The sequence below is a fragment of the Lactuca sativa genome, chromosome 2, assembly GCF_002870075.4.
Source record: "Lactuca sativa cultivar Salinas chromosome 2, Lsat_Salinas_v11, whole genome shotgun sequence".
Lineage (NCBI taxonomy): Eukaryota > Viridiplantae > Streptophyta > Magnoliopsida > Asterales > Asteraceae > Lactuca > Lactuca sativa.
The window spans coordinates 24,063,138-24,081,349 of NC_056624.2; the positions used below are offsets into that span (position 1 = coordinate 24,063,138).

Consider the following 18,212-nt stretch of genomic DNA (forward strand, 5'->3'; position numbering starts at 1 on the left):
AAAAATCAAACTAAAACCAAAAAAAAATAATGAAAGAAAGCAAACTCTAATAACGGATTGCCTCCCGCCAAGCACTTCTTTTTAAGGAGTCGTTAGCTGGACTCCTTCCCATCTACGTTTCTTCATTTTCCTGCATCGGGAATGCGCGCCTCAGCTTTTGCGGTTTGTACTTTGTTTTGTAAGCGTGAATCATTTTTTTTAAGCCCGTCTTAATTCTTTTCTCTTCTTCCTTATAGCATCATCCTCAGCTACATGAAATTCTCTTTTCTTCATCTTTTTCTTCTTCACCCCATTGCTTTGCACCTTCTCTTGCACTTCGTTTTCCTTAAACTTAATTACTTCATATTTGGTGAAAACTCATACTCTAGGTTTGGTAATGAATGGTTGATCAGCCTCATCTCTCGTATCCCTTGCCTTTTCCTCTTCTCTAAAGCTTGCCTCATCTTCAAGTGGAACATATTCTTCTTCTTGCATAATCGTATCAAGGCATGCTACATGAACATGTTGAAATTCACCATCCACTTCTCCTTTTGCTGCTTGTTCTTCTAAATATTGAGGAAAAATCTTCATGTCCAGAACATGCAGGGAGCTGGTAACAAGCAGATCAAAATCGTCTAAGTTGCTGGTAATTTTGACTGGACTCGTCGAGTCTGGGAAAGCGACTCAACGAGTCGGATCGTATTCCACACTTCCCACTGTGTTTTCCAAGTCGGTTCCTTTCAGCAGCTTCTCTATCTCCTCCAAGTTTTTGTCAAAGTCTTCATTACCTCCAGAGGGTAGCAACAACTTACTTGGATCTTCTTCTTGTAAAAGTGGAAGTTCTTTTTGTAGTATCTCATCATCCAAATCAATGAATGAGATCTCTTCTTTTCCTTCTTCTTCTTGCTTGATCTCTGTTAAAGCCTTAAACACCGCTGACTCGTCTCCTACCCTTAATTTTAGTGTGGACTCACATACATCAATCAATGCACATGCGGTGTTCAAACATAATCTCCCCAAAATTATTGGAATTTCGGGGTCTTCTTCCATATCAAGTACCACAAACTCCACGGGAAAAATAAACTTGTCGACCTTAATGATAAGATCTTCACAAACGACTCTTGGATGAATAGTCGTCTTGTCCGCCAAATGGATCTTCATGTTAACTGGTCTTGGCTCCAGTAAATTTAGCTTCTTGAAGAAAGAGAAGGGCATTAAGTTGATACTTGCACCCGAATCTGTCAACGCTTGAGTTACAAGTACATTTCCAAATTGGCAAGGAATTATGATGCTTCCTACATCACCCTTCTTTTCTGGTAGCTCATTTAATACTATCTCCGCGACTACAGCTAAATCTTTTCTAGCAGCAAAAAGACCCTTCAGCAAGTTAAAGTACTTGGGTTTTCGAAGCATTGTTTCCACAAATGGAACGTTGACTTGAAGGGCTCGAACATGCACCAAGAAGGCTTTATATGCTTTAACCTTTTCACCAGTCATGGCTCTGATTGGGAATGGCAAAGGGGGATTGTATGGCTTTGAGGGAATATCAGTTTTGTCATCAGCGCATGGACTCGTCGAGTCCATTAGAAGGACTCAGCGATTCTGGCCGGGTTTAACTGGAGCCGACTCTTCTGCCTTTTCGGTATTCATCTTGGAGATCCTCTGTGCAGGGGTGAAAATTTCTCCATAGCTCGAGGTCACAGCATTCAGATTCTCCATTCTCGGATTATTTTTGGTGTTACTTGGAAGTTGACCCAGTCTTCTCTCGTTCACTTGCTGTGCAAGTTGTCCTAGCTGCTTCTCAATGTTCAGAATTGATGCATGCTGATTCCTTAGCATATTTCTGGTCTCTTGTATTGCAGCATCATGATCATTATGCCTTTTTTCGGACGCGGCTATGAATCTAGTGAACATTTCTTCTAAATCGGCTTTCTTTTCCATTGCCGGTTCTTCCTTTTGATAAAATCCCCTTTCATTCTGCTTGTATTTCTCCTCCTTAGCCTTCTTGTATTCTTCATACGGGAGCCATTCCTTTTTCGGTTTCCGCCAATTCTCGTCGTATCGATCGCCGCTTGAGTAGAACACTTGAGCTTACTTGTTTCCATTTTCATCCAAGTCACAATCCTTCGTGAGATGAGGCCCTCTACAGTTCTCGCATCCAACTCGAATAGCATGGATTGTTTGATCCATTTTGGTCATCCTTCTATCTAGACTATCGAGCTTAGCCATCATCGCCGCCATGCCATCATTTTCCGAATTCACTACCCCCCGACTTACTTCATTTCTTGGGTTGTGGTATTCTCTAGAATGCTTAGAGAATTCTTTAATTAACTCCTTGATTACCGGGGGTGCCTTCTTCGTGAGCGGGCCTTGTGAATCGATCAATTGCCTTGTGCTGACATTGACTCCATCATAGAAAACGGAGACCTCTTGTTGGCTATTGAGGTCATGGTGTGGGCAATTTCTAAGAAGAACTTTGTACCTTTCCCAAGCTTCATAAAGAGACTCCCCAGGTTGTTGCTCGAAGTTGGCAATGGCTTTCTTCAACTTAGCTATTTTGGAAGGCGGGCAAAAGTGGTCTATGAACTCTTTCATCTTGGCGCATGTGGTGACCGATCCGGGAGGAAGTGACTTGAGCCAATCCTTTGCAGCTCCCTTGAATGTGACTGGAAGCATACGAAGTAGCTGGGTCTCGCATGGCACATTTGTTACATTGAAGTAATCAGCCACATCATTTACTTCATCCAAGTGCTTGTAGGCGTCTTCATGGTCTTTTCCATAAAAAGGAATCTCCTTGAGTTGAGCGAGAATATGACCCTTTAGCTCGAAAGTAGCGGTAGCAGGAATTGCGGGCTACACAAGTCCCGGGCCAGTGTCATCGTGCATCCTCTTCTTCCATTCCCCCATGGGGACTTCATCGATATTAGCCATAGTGATAGCTAAATCATCTTCAAAATCGGATCCGTGCTCGTATGTGGGTTCTTCTTCTTCCTCGGTCTCGTACTCAGTTTCTTCTTTAAGTGGGTCTTCGATTGTCAAAGAGGAGTTGGATGTTCTTGATTTGGTGCTCCTCTTCTTGCTGAAAATGGACTTTAGGTTCTTTAGTGGCGAATTCTTTGAAGAAACGGATTCTCCAACGGCTTTTCCTTTGCTCCTCCTTAGTGCGGATTCCGGGTCTTCTAGAGGAGGGACCAGAGGTGTATCAGATCCTCGGGTCATGAAACAGTTGTAAACAAAACAAAAAGAAAATGTGTAAAAAGAACAAAAAATAAATAAAAAATAGAACTGTAACAGCGATGTACTCGCCGAGTCGGCATGAGTGCACTCGGCGAGTTGAAGGCAAAAACAGAGAAAAATTTAATTACTTTTAAAAACGGATTTTTTATTAGAACTTATACTAATTACTATTTTACCTAAAAATTAACTTTGTGTAAGATAAATCTCACACAAAGGATTGATAAAAATAGAATTTAATGCTAATTTAGAACCGTTCCTTGGCAACGGCGCCAAAAACTTGATGTGTGTGAAATCAAGTTAGTTTTAAACCTACTTTTAATTATTAAATAAACACACAAAGGTAGTGGACCTATCAATTGTGGTATAGCTAAATAAGTAGGGTATCGAACACAGTGAACGGTAAATTAAAACTAAAACTAATTCTATCTAAATTAATTATTAAGTAGGGTTTTTCTCTAGTTTTACAAGACTACAAACTTACTAACTATCACTAAATCTAAAAGCTAGAAAAGCAAAGTATTAACTAGATTCAATAATGGGAAGGAACTTCTGTTTAGTTCAACTCAATTGATCATATGGTTGATTTTATGGTAATAGTGCAATGGATTAACTCTTTTGTTGGTTACCGATTCAAGTGATTAGATTCGTGTTCACTACACTAATCCTTAGTGAATAAACTAACTCAAACAGTGATCAGTTGTCTAATTTAATTAAATTCACTAGATTAATTATTCGGGTTAATTTAGACTTGCAATAGTTAACTAATTTGGTCCTTTAGTTAACTTCTTGTTGATGGTCATCACCCAAGCTCCTAGACATATGATAAAGTGGTCACATAAACATATGAGGTTGATAATTAAAAGATGTTCATACTATTTAATTACCTTCCTATTAACAGAAAATTAATTATCATTCACACACAAGGTTCTTTAGCAAGCTAAACCTAACAAAAATCACCAACATTGAATTAATCCTACCAATAATCAAACCATAGTCTCAATTTTGTATCCCCAAATAGAAGTTTAAGAGTTTTAGCTCATGATTGAAGTAAATAACAGCAAATGAACGAATTCTAATTGTCTAGCCATAATGGAAAACAAAAGATTAAGTAGAATGATGAAATTTGCCTCAAATCTCCTTCGGAATTGTATTTTAGGTTGTATCTTCGTTCTCTAGGGTTCTTCTTGAATATTCGTTCAGACTCGCCGACTAGACGAACCTACTCGCCGAGTAGGTGTTGTTTTTGGTGGTTTTCTTCTTTGTTCAATTCCCGACCTCCTGACCGCTTCTCCTACTTCCTTTTGCTTCCGAGCTTCACTTTTGGACTGAAAACATAATTCAAACACTTTTAAGTACCTTTTGTCCATGAAATGCAATAAATTAGCTAATAAATGATAAAAAAAAATCTATACTTAATAAGAACTAAATATGCACCGCTCTCTCATCAGCTATGGAAACTCTCAGAGGTCGACTCAACGCCTCTTGACTAATACTGATGTGCTGGCTAAAAGCCAAAGATACAAAAGACCAACTCGCACTCGAGTCAAATAACACTTAGGCAGGTACAGAACTCACAAGAAAAGTACCTATGCATATCATAATATAAGCACAATATCTCAACATAAAAAATAAATACAAGAAAGAACACATACCAACCACGACATCGGGCGCTGTGCGAACCTCTTCCGCGGTCAACTGCAAGGCTCTCCCTCGTGCCTTCGATACCTCGGCCTTTGCGGGCTGACTGTCTGTAGCTCTCACTACAACAGGGGCAGATCCCTGAGATGGTCCCTATGATGTGCCTCGCAACTGTGGACACTCTGCCTTCCGGTGTCCGGTCTGGTTGCAGTGAAAACATACTACAAACCCCTTGGGGCAATCCTTGGCCATATGCCCCTCCTTGCCACATTTTTAGGAAGACCCTGCTCTGCACACCCTATCATGGCTCTAGCCACACTTGCCACAAGTGCGGCCCATTTAGCTCCCAAATCTCGAATCAGCGGGCTTGGCCCGCTTCGCTGTCGGCTGAGACTGTGTCGGTCGCCGATCCCTCCCCTGAGACTCAGCCTCCTCCCTAGCCTAGGTCTCCAGCTCTATCTCCATATTCCGGGCATTTTCCTGAAGCTCAGCAAATGTCCGGTACGTTGAGTTCGCCACGAACTCTCGTATATCCCTCCTCAACACACTAAGATATTGGCTCATACGTGCCTGCTCGGAGGACACGTCCTCTGGGCAGAACATTGCCCTCTCATGGAACATCCGAGTAATCCCTGTAACAAACTCGGTACCCTGCTTGAGGGTGAGAAAATCCTATGCCAATCGCTCTCTCTCCACTTGGAATGTACTCATCTCGGAACATAGCAATGAACCTTTCCCAGGTCACTGCAGTAAGCTCAGCAGGCGTATAGTGTGCCGTCACAAACTTCCACCAGTCCTTCGCTCCCAAGCGAAGCTGGTTCAACGCAAACCGGACCCTCAAATGCTCTGGAGATGAGAAAGTAAAGAAACACCCCTCTATGTCTTATATCCACCTCATCGCTGCAATCGGTTCTTGGGTCCCATCAAACTCCGGTGGTTTTGTGTTGCTGAACTCCCGAAACAACAACGCATCACCACCCTGCGGCCTAGTCGCAGCTATAGCTGCAGTGGCCACAGCAACAGCAGCCTCAGAAAGAGCAGCGTATCTCTCGTTAAATATCTCTATCAGTGTGGTCTTCATAGACCCGAACATCTCTGATATCTCAGCCCTGATGGTCGCAGCCACCTCCTCATGGATAACCCTACGGATCTCCGCATCACTCGTACCGCTGTTCTCTGGTGTATGGCGTGTCCCAGCCATGATCTCCCTCTGAAATACAACATAAGAATATTAGGGACCCGCTCGAGTATAATCACACTCGATAACTCCACCCTACTTGTTCCTCAGTACTCTAAGGATTCTTACTTGGACTACACACTGACCCAGTGTCTTCAGTAGTACGGGCCCAATACTACCGTCCACACCGTATCAGCATTCATCCCAAGTCCTCCTCATAGAGTCCCAAATCCCAAGTACTCTACTCTCTCTAATCATATGCTACTCACTAGCAGACCTCTCATAAGCTCCTCGCTGCTATCTAACCAATCTCAAGCATCTCTAGCAGCAAAACTCCTAGACTAACGCATCATATATCAGGCCACTCTAGTCCTAATAAGAATACCTAGTCTACTCTAGCATGCATTAACATAACTCATCATATATCAGAGCATAATATATCTCATAACACTTATTGCAAGGGTATTTTGGGAAATCACCGTTCGGACGTTGGCTGATCGTACACACGGCTCTGCTCTGTTTGTCTCAAAACTCTTTTTACTCTTTGAAAAATTGTTTTATTATCAAAAATTTTCTTAAATCCTCTGTTTGAGTTCAGATACGCCTGAAGATGCATCCGAATTCCTCAAACCAAGGCTCTGATACCAACTTGTAACACCGTAAAAATTAAAACAATTTTTCACTTTTTAAAACCATATAATTTCATTCATAATCACATTCAAGAAAACAATGTATCAACATTATCTCATTATAAATCCCAAGATTAAATCATAATAAACTCCGCGGGTGTGTGTACAGATCATGTCGGCACCTTCCCACGATCATCACTGGTACCTGAAACACATAACACATAACACTGTCAGCATAAATGCTTAGTGAATTCCCCAAAATACCACTATAACACATATTAGCCACTCAAGGCTATAACTCTGCTGACCCTCTGGTCAGTGTGTCTAAGTGGGACCCTCCAGTCCCAACTCTCTGTGGGCCCTCCGGCCCTAACTCTATGGACTCAAAGGTCCAAACTCTATGGACCCACTAGTCCTAACTCTGATAACTTTGAATCATGCATATCACATATCACAATAAATCTCAACACATAAATAGCATACAAATACACTGGCACATAACTCTAAAATACACTGTCATATAACTCTGTTACCACTCTAGGTAAAGTATAGTGAGAAGACTCACCTCGGATGTCTCGGTAAGTCTCTGACTAGGTAGAAATATGATCTAGCCTCCGCCTAATCACATAAATTAAATACTCTCATAAATATAACTCTCGAGACTAGACTCAACCCTCTCTTTGCACCCTCAGAAGGGTAAAAGACCATTTTTCCCCCTCTCTTGAATCAAAGACCCCATTGTTGACCAAACCCTAAAAGTCAATAAAAGTCAACGGTCAAACTTTGACCCGACTCGTCGAGTGCACTTGGGTGACTCGGCGAGTCTACACGTGTCCACTATCTCTCTAGTCTCGCTTGGCACGTCGAGCCTTTCCCTTGTTCGACGAGTTACACCTGGCGTGAATCACGGGGCCACCCCGACTCAACTCGTCGAGTCCCATTATGAACTCGACGAGTTCCGTCTTGAACTCCAGTCCGCTTTTTTTTAGGAAGGAGGCCACCTCCCTCCCATGTTGCAAAAGGGAAGTGCAGATCTTTCTGCAATACTCTTCCGGCTCTATTTCCCTCTAACTCACCGAGTCATTCCCCCAACTCGACAATTTACCAACTGAATGATTCACGGGAAACCCCAACCTTACTCGTCGAGTCTGTTCTTGGGACTCAGCAAGTTCATGCCATGCTCAATAGAAATGACCTCCTGAGGTCAGATATGTTCCTATAACCCATAGATCTGACCCCCCTTGAGCAAAATAAACACGTAAAGTTTAGATGTTGATGACCATGCAAAGACCTAATGGCTCTATTTGAAGAAATGGCCTCAATATGTCACCTTAAGCTCATATCTCTTAATGACACCCAATAAAGATCAAGGATTTAAGGTCTCTGGACCTCTTTGGATGCAGATCCGAAGCCTCAACACAAGAAGGGACCAATTGCTCCACAATTCATACTCTAAAGGGGCTAGAAACCCTAACTCTCAAGGATTAACACCAAAACTGAAGAAGGATCGAATATGTACCACAATATGAAGTCCCTAGGCTCTGAAATCCGTAGAATAGCACCCTATTCAGTTCCCTCTTTCCTTGGTCACCTTCTTCTTGCAAAAACACCTACACAAGGATCAAAAATGGCCTCTTCTTCCTCACAAACGCTCTAGATCGCTTAGGGTTTCACTCAGGGTTCTGGTAGCCGCAAATGGTGGCTATAAGTCCCTTTAAATAAGTGTCAAACCCTGGGAATTAGGGTTTCATTAAACAGCGCGGACTCGCCGAGTCCACTAGTCGACTCGCCAAGTCCGGTCATCAATCCGGATAGAATTCGCGACCCTACTCGGCGAGTCTAAGTATCAACTCGCCGAGACCCTCCAAAATCTCCAAAATAAATGAATAAATAATGTACCTGGGAATCCGAATGTTACAGCTCTGATACCATAATAATCAGAATGTCTCCAATAATCTGCTTCATTTCATAGAGATGTGTAGAGGGAAATATATATACAAACGTACATGGCCATTTGGGCCGATAGACAGCACCACAAAGAGACTATACATGTGGGCTAATATACACTAAATATACATATATGCTAACACTCAAATGAAAATATATGATTTTTGGATGAAATGGAAAATCCGTATGCATAGGCGCGCACGGAGAAAAAATGTGTCGCACGCAATGACACATTGAATCGGCCCTACTGATCTTTATCATGTGTCATCAGTTGCTTGAAGCCATGTCACCAGCCCCGACAAGAGGAGTGACATGCATCTGTCCTGCGCGGCGTGCACACCAACAATAAATTGATGTCTCATGCCTTAATCATTCCACACACTTTCTCTCTTGATTTTCTCTCCATTTTGCCTAGTTTTCCCATAGTTTTAAGTATCTGGAAGAAGCCTTGAGGTCGCTGAGTGCTCGACATTAGTAGCTATCAGGCTGGAGTTCTACCAGTCCAATTTTCGGACTTCTGTTAGAAAATCCCTTTAAGTTAAGCTATGCTTCTAGTGTAACATATATTTATATTCATATTCTTTGTTTTATATATATATATATATATATATATATATATATATATATATATATATATATATATATAGGATTTATCAGTGATTCAAGTTATAATGTTAATTGATCTACTTATGAGAGAGGTGTCTAGAATTATCAAATTGGCTTGGTTGTTGTATTTCAAAAAGGCAATATATTGAAATGGACCTGTCTCACAACTGTCCGGCCTGGTTGATCTTTATTTAATACTGCTATCAATGTTCATTAAGATTAGTAATAAGTCTAACCTATATTACCAGATAGTCATAGAAATTAATAGGTTAAAGTATTTTAGGTTTATACTCGTTCAGCGCGTTACACGTCAGTCGGATACCCAGTAGAATCTCCAAGATAGCTGCAATCTTTCGATTCATTGTCAAGGTGAGTTATCTCACTATATCATGTAACTCAATATATATTTATACTCTCAAAAGTCTAGGAGATATTCAAGCTTTCTAGGTCTATAATGGCTCTTCACTTCTATGAACCAAAATGGACCTTGTTCTTTAAGCTTGAACCACACAAGGGGTCAAGATAAGCTCTCGAGATAATTCTAAGCTCAAAATGGAAGAGAGGCTAGAGATCTTGAAAACACTATCTACGGTTGATGGTGGCTTAGAACGATCCACCCCTAAGGACTTGAGTGCCTTTAAATAGCTCAAAAACCCTAAAAACTCAAGCAACCCATGGGCTTGGGCGCGTCGCTCTCTTTATAGAGTGCATTGCGTTCACTGGACCAAAACAAGGCCAATTCTCAATAAATGTCCAGTTTGTCCAAGACCCAAAAACATATAGGTAATTAAAAAGATACATACGGGAAATAGGATGTTACATTTGGTGTAACATATTAAAACCACAATTTCTTATAACTTTAGGATAAAAAAAATGCATGAAATTGATCCAATTCTAAACTACTAGAACTTTTTTCAAACCACAAAAGTTAAATCCAACACGTTATACTTGTAATTTAAGAGAATTTGTACACAAATTACTAACAAGATAGATATAATGTCATCATACAATGCAAAAGTTCTACAATTTATTCAGATCGGCTATAGAATCAATTCATTACATAAATTAACTTGCAACTAAGATTTCGAAAAACAGGATTTAATTTAGTTGAATCATTAAGAAACATTAGAAAAGGGTGTTTCTAATAGCAGGTGTTAGTCATAAGGACTCCTCCCATTTTAATCCTAAAGGACCAACCATTTTAAAAATTACTCAAAAGACAACTAAATGGCCATTTATGTCATTTTGTTTATAACATGAGTAAACTTTGAATATGTTTAATGTTTGTAAGATCAATAAAGAAAAGAAAACAATACATATATTTGGACCTCGCAATTTCAGACACAAAGACATTAATCTGTGAGAGATACGACACGACACGAATACATCTTAAATATTGAGATAAAGCTTATTTCTTATCGTGTAATCGTATCGTGTCAAATTCGTGGTTGACACGTTTTCATGACACGAATACAGAAATTGTCAGGTCTAGATATATTGGCTAGTTGGTTGTCAAAACGATTAACATATTTCTATTTCATGCTCCCTTTCTATTTTATTTTTTCTTCATTTAACTAGTTTTGTTGTATTCTATATATTAGGAATATTTTAACCGAATGAGAACGATATGAAAAGAAATGTGTAAAAGTTAGACTAATAACACTTTAGTCCAATATTTACATTACAACCAAAATCACTATTAAATGTGATTAGTAACACATATAAGTCATTCTTTATAGATTCCATATATAGACTGGCGAATAAAGAACACCAAAAAAAAATACAAATATATGTTACTGCAAAAAATCCAACTAAAAGAGCACCATGTTACCAATTTGGAGTCACCCTCATAAGTTAACATATCATCTTGTAGTGCAAAATCAAGCAAAAGAATAGTTGCAAAACAAATGTACTTGAACCAAGGATCCAAGCCTTGACCCATTAAGACAACCTGTTGAGGAATTCAGGTTTACAACACATACAATATACTGTCAACAAGATATTACCGCACAATGTTCATAAGAATGTGAGATTCAACTTCCTTAATTTTACATGCATTAAATAAACACAACATCAAATTATATATGCTGCATTTAACTTTTTAATAAATTCAACAAACTTGGGGAATACTATTTGACATAAATGGTGTATTAATTCTTGCCTTTTTCAATGCGTATACTTTTAACGTTTCTTCTTCCACTTTATGTTAGTAACTGCTACAATCAGATCGACCAAACATGAGTAGTGTTTCCATGTAAGAATTCACGTTGAATGAATATCCTCTAATCGGATCATCGCAATGCCCTGAGTTGGGCTCATAAACAACAAGTTGAGTCGGCTCAGAAAGATAATCATCCACTTCCATTATCGGTCCTCCACTCTTCCTAAAACCCACCGCCTTTATTGACCCACGTTGACCCTTAATTGTGTATAGCTTTGTAAACGATACTTGAGCACCATTCACCATTATCCATACATCACACCAAACTTGTTCCTCTGTGTTTATATTGTATTGAAGCATGACTAAAGATTCCCCTAGTTTAGAAATAGACAACCGTGCAAAAGGGTGGCTAGCTAAACATTCGGGGAGATCTACCACTTTGAAACTCTCATCAGTCATATCAAATGACATAATCAGATTATGAGTACGTAATCCACTATCAATACACGAAGAACACCAATAGATAAACTTATCGATAACTACCTGGGGTTGTCTAATTCGTATTGAATTACTTGGGAGATTCGTAGAAAGACTTTTCCATTTCCCCGATCTAAAGGAATAAACCTCAACTTTCCAAAGGTTGCTAATTTCGGTTTTCTTATCCATCCATGAAGGAAGTTGTGTGATCTGGATGATCTTAGGATCGATAGTAACAGGACAAACACCAAAAGCAAGAACGATTTCTTGGCGTGCATACAAGATATCAGGTACAACAAAAGCAATAGATTTTCTGATAGAAGGATTACAAACAACAGCCAACCTCTTTTTAAAGTTGATTTCAGAAGTCTCCGGATCCCAATGATAACCATCCAAACACAACAAGCCATGAGAACTACCAACTATTCTTGGAAGTTTAACGGACAGAGGAAGAGTAGGAACAAACCTCTGTTGAGGGAAAGAGTCGTCATCGAGAAAAGAAACGTATTTTATTTCTCCTCTCGGATCTTTATACCATACAAACAGATGATGTGGCTGAGTATCGAGGACGCTCTGAGCAGCAACAAACTCTGAGCTGTCGATCAAAGACTTCCATGCTTTTGAGACGGATCTGAACTGAATCAGTGATTTGACAGGAAGCCGCATCATGATTTCTCCTTGGATATGGAAAGGTAGTTCGTATGACATTTTGATTTTAGGTGCCGGTGGTAAACGGTATTTGACAGGAGAGGTAATATAAACAGGAGATTTGGGGAGTTTGGTTATTGAATACTTCAATAAAGGGAGCTTTCTTGATAAATATGCAGCTTGGGTATTAGAAATTTCAACAAGGGACTTTCTTATGAATTAGCCACAAATCTTGTCGGCTTGACTTTTAGAATTGACAAAATTTCATAAATGGTCCTTATAATTTCTCATTTTATTTGGTTAGGGTCTAAACATTTGAAAAATTGTAGATTTGATCATATTCAACAAGTTTTGTTGCGGTTATTTTCGATTAACTTTTAAAGTTTGGCTGTTAATTTTTTTAAAATTATTATTTTTATCTTAGAGACATTTTATGCAACCAAACTATAATTACTATTTCTACATATCTTCTTTTTATTTTCATTGAATTATTATATATTCATAAATGTTATTTTTAATACATACTATTATATATTAATAAATATTGTTTTATTAGATTATTAATTTCTTTTAATTAAATTTTTTAATTTTTTTGTTATCAAATATTTTAATTGGATTATTATATACGAATAAATATTATTTTTAATATATAATATTTATATATTAATTAATATTATTATATTGGATTATTAATTTATTTTATTTAATTGTTTGTATTGGAGTAATTCTTCTTTATTGGATTATTATATATTAATATATATTGTTTTTTTATTTATAATATTTTTATCCTAATAAATATTACTTTATTAGATTAGTAATTTCTTTTAGTTAATTTTTTTAATTCTTTTTTTATGGATTGATTCTCTTTTATTGGAATGTTACTTTTAATTTATTATTTTCTTTATATAATAAATATTATTTATTATATTATTAATTGATTTTTATTGAAAAATAGTAATTCTTTTAATTTTATTAGTTCCAATAAAAAAATTGTCGAAATATGTAAGAGTTTTGCCTCTCATCAACGAAAATCGTCGTGATTACCACCAAACACCTTCATCGAAGGTCTGACATAAATTCTACTAACTTTTTCCACCTAACATCATTGGTGACCACTTGCAAAAACCTCTTCACACTCTGCTCGAATCCTCCATATCACACATAATGCAAAACAAAATCCTATAAACATTAAAAGTGGTGGTAGTGATCGGGTGATGGTGGTGGTGTTGTCCACCTCTAGTAGGATGTCAAGTACACCAAGAAAATCACATTCTTTGCTTGCAAATAAAACCTAATATAATGGTAAAAAGGGGTATCGATCCTCGGGAAAATGGTTGTATTAAGTTACCAATGCAATCCAATAGAATGAGTGTAATAAAACAGACTAACTACAATTAAACTAAAAAGGGGGTTTTGTGATTTCTTGAAAACTAAAATACTTGAATAATTAAAAAGCTTGCAATTAAGCAAGATGGTGAGATGCTCAAATATAGGAGACAACTGGTCAACCAAGGTAATTCAACACAATGAACATTTGTGTGTTTATCATTAGGATTCAATATGAAGCTTATCATTCATCCTAAATTTTTTATAGCAATCATGAAGCATGATATGCTACAATTCCTCATAGGTAGTATGAAGGTTGAGGAAGCCCACAACACACCTTCTTAATCAAAATCAATGACTCAATTGAAATAATTACACCTAAGCTTATCATTCATCCTAAATTTGTTATAGCAATCATGAAGCATGATATGCTACAATTCCTCATAGGTAGTATGAAGGTTGAGGAAGCCCACAACACACCTTCTTAATCAAAATCAAGGACTCAATTGAAATAATTACACCTAAGAAAGCAGATTAGCCTTAAGAATGAAGGAATCCTCAATTCCTAGACGGTGTCGATGCTTACACATCCATAAAAAGTTTAATTAAAAGAAATTAATAATCTTAGAAAACAATATTTATTAATACATAAATATTAAATATATTAAAAATAACATTTATTAATAAATAATAATTCAAGAAAATTAAAATGAAGATATGTAGATATGGTCCTTGTAGTTTTTTTTGCTGAAATGGTCAATGAGGGTAAAACAATCATTTTAAAAAAGCTAACAGCCAACATATTAAAGTTAACGAAAGAGAGACTAAAACCACAACAAAACTTGTTGAAAATAACCAAATATACAACGTTTTAGAGGTTTGGACATTAGTCACATAAAATGAAAAACCATAGGGACCATTTTTGCATTTTTGTCTTTAGAATGCTATTAATTTTAGACAAAATTGCAAAAGTGGTCCATGAGGTTTATTATTTTTTTGGATATGGTCTTTGTAGATTTGGTCCATTTGGCTTACTTTTAGTGTGGATTTGGTTCTCTCTCAAACTAAAAAAAATTTAGATTTAGTTACCGTTTCATTTTTTCATTTGTTAAATTCTTTTACTTATTTAAAATTAGAACTGATATTTGTGTGTTTGTGGTCCCTAATGACTTTTATACCCTTTTTATTTGATTTATTACATTTTTTTATATTTTCCAAAAAATTTAATAAACATTATCTGAATTGCATACAACCCCCCCCCCCCCCCCCCTAACACACACACTGATGAAGAACGAGTTGCCCATGAATTTGAAGAAAGTTTGGACCGAAAAAGGAGTACTCAGTAGCTAAAGATAAGGATGATCGTTTTAGGTGTTTGAAAGTTTCTTTTTGAATTTTGATATTATGTAGTCCTTTTAGGAGTTATCATTTCTTTTTCTTAATTTAGGATCTGGTATACAGATCATTAGAGTTTAAACGGCGTTTTTTTTTCTATGACTTATTTTTTGGAAGTTCATTCAATAAATCAGAATTATCCCTATACCTGGTGGATTCCTGCGTTCCTTTACAGAACAGATTGGTGTTCTTAAGTAGTTGTTGTTTCGTGCAAGTGGTAGCATAGCAAGGATTTTGCCTTGTTTAATGGAAGGAAGTGTTGATCATGGAAATAGTAGGGATACCAATACATTGGTAATTAAGGAGTTGAGACAATTGGTGACCATATTGGAAACAATGTTCCAACAACTACTTCAAAATCAAACCAACCGTAATCATTCTTGACAACCTCAAATGTGACAACCGTCAAAATTCTAGACAGTTCTAGATTTGAATAAACTTAGTTGCACATATAGGCAAGAAACATACTAGACTTGGTAACTAGAAGCTAAGTTATAACCTACAAGAAACTTGGAAACATGTAGAATCGAAGGATAGTGTACTCAGATTTCACATTGGTATGTCAATTATATGACTACTTAACTGTAATGGCTATCCATATTCGAGTCATTCTTTTACATGGACATATTTGCATGAATCAAGTAGACACATCATGCACTTGACGTAGTAGTATAAATTAGTTTCAGGTCTCGTAGGAACTTAAGTCAAAGTTGAAACTATGACTAGTATAGTTAGTACTTCAATTTCACTTGAATCTCGGAACCACTACATAGAATTCCAATAATTTGATTTCAATCAAACTATGTAACTTTCTACAAAATTTAATTATTTTATTTTGATAAATTTGATTTTTATTAAAATTTTAAACTCAATTCATTATGGTGTTAATAAATTTTATTTGTTCAAAAAAATCCAAGATATTCTACATCCATTATGATATTCCAAAATGCCCAAACTTTATAACAACTGTCAAAATTTTATAAAAATAAATGCAAGTTTTATAATATTTAAAAATCCCTAAAATTTTATATTACATATAACATCTTTAATTATTTACATATTTTATGAGACCTAAATTATATTATGGACAATAATTTATAAACATTAGCTTACTTATGAGCATAAGAGCCAAAATGTCATAAAATATTATACAAGGTTTTATATTTTATAAACATAACCCCCCAAACATTATAAATTATATAAATAAATAAAAATATGCTGTAAAATACCCCTTATCTCCTCAAAATCATGTTCACATCTCTACCCTAACGCTAATCATTTTACTCATTCATTCACTCCACCTTTCTTTTTCTCTCTCTAAAAAATTCTCTCAAACACTGATGAACATAGAAGCCAAATCTATGGGAGAGATTTTTAAAGTCAATTATTCATGCATTCATAAGCATCGAAGTAATTTGATGGGCGATTTTGGTGGAGTACAATCCAAAAGAGATGACGAGAAAGATGAGTTATCTAGAGAGATAGAATCTCTCTTTTCTCTATTTTCTTCTCTCAAAACCCCTACTCTTCACCTCTATGAATTAGCTCCAAAACCCACGAAATTTCCAGCAAATACACCTCATTTTACTCAAGAATATTCAGCATTTGAAGTTGATCTTTAAGGTAAAACCCATTTACTTACATTTTGTTCAATGTTCTTTCAAAAATATCAAGTTTTCTTGCATTTTTCTTCTCTATAGAGACTTCTCTTTGAGATTATTTGTGACATCCCCAAAAATCTCGGCCATAAAAGACCGATTTTCATTTATGCTTTTAAAATATTTTCAGAGTAAATCCTTTTGATTTGAAAGAGTTGCGGAATTTGTTCCCAAAAACAAAACATGATAAAACAATGTTTACCAAAGTATTTCATAAAAGAAATGTATTTTCATTATAATCAAAACTCGGGGTGTCATGTTCCGATACAGACCAATAAGCATAAACGAATACATTACAAGTCATTCAACAAATATAAACATATGCAGACTTGTAAACAAAACAACTTGATGGTTCATCCATCACATGCCATTGCGCCACTTCCTGTAATACAATTAAAACTGAGTGGGTCAGGCTTGGGAGCCTGGTGAGCATATAGGGTTTTCAACCCACAATAAATAATCATATTTAATTTTCACCAACCAACAATAACCCGATTACCCATTCCCGTTATTCTCACTTTATGTCCCTAAGACAACTAACATAAGGGACCTAGTCTAAGAATATTTCATCGGGGCGACAACACATGCTTCGGGGGTACCTCAGCAATATAAGTCAAATAAGGCAACCATGAGGGGATGGAGTGCAGCGAATGAACACCCAAGTTCATTAACACCTACAGGTGGCGAACCTGCTAATGTTTCCACAAGACTATCTAGAAAAGTATGTGGTCGTCATCTAAACTGTGCTAGATGACTAGATCAAACAACAACGAGGCCTCTCATCTGTTTATTACATACCAACTATCTACCCATGTTCTACCCAATATATTAGTAGATAAAAATTATACAATTTGTATACATAGTTTAAAAACCTGTATAGCATGCTTTAATCAACACATATTTCACAAAACAGATGAGGCACAAACACACATAACACATATCTCATAGAGAATAAATCATAACTATGAGTTAGAAGAAAGTGAATACACATTCACACACATAACCACTAAATTATACACATAATACGTATTCCGTATAAAATACTTCATAATTATGCGTTAGAAGAAAGTAACTACACACTCACACCTATAAACAACAATATACTTAATACACTCGAACCATACTTGTATTATTATCGTGTTTATGAAAGGTAGTATACATTCACTTGATCAGAAGATGATTGGACAACACTACGGCTTGCAGAAGTAGTAATCCTTAGCAGATCTGGAAGATCTCTACAAAAATCGAACTTCTCGCGGGCAGAGCTTCGGCTCGGGAACTGCACTTCTCGGGATCTTCGGGATCTCGGGACTTGCCTCGGGGCTCGGGAACAA

General features: G+C 36.9%; 1 protein-coding gene and 1 non-coding gene across 2 annotated transcripts; one reads left to right on the plus strand and one right to left on the minus strand.

Annotated features, from left to right (window-relative positions):
* The first annotated feature begins 2,422 nt into the window (after positions 1-2,422).
* On the plus strand, positions 2,423-2,529 carry LOC111888763 (small nucleolar RNA R71). The gene has a single exon (XR_002849311.1). It is a non-coding gene; the product is annotated as a small nucleolar RNA R71 (small nucleolar RNA).
* An 8,594-nt stretch (positions 2,530-11,123) lies between these two features.
* On the minus strand, positions 11,124-12,682 carry LOC111888741 (F-box/kelch-repeat protein At3g23880). The gene has a single exon (XM_023884855.3). It carries the CDS (start codon positions 12,557-12,559, stop codon positions 11,420-11,422), a length of 1,140 nt encoding a protein of 379 aa, XP_023740623.1. The 5' UTR covers positions 12,560-12,682; the 3' UTR covers positions 11,124-11,419.
* Between the last annotated feature and the right edge of the window lie 5,530 nt (positions 12,683-18,212).

Bases quoted from the DNA above. Each gene is read 5' to 3' on its own strand.
- LOC111888741 (XM_023884855.3), bottom strand. From the start codon at position 12,559: ATGTCATACGAACTACCTTTCCATATCCAAGGAGAAATCATGATGCGG.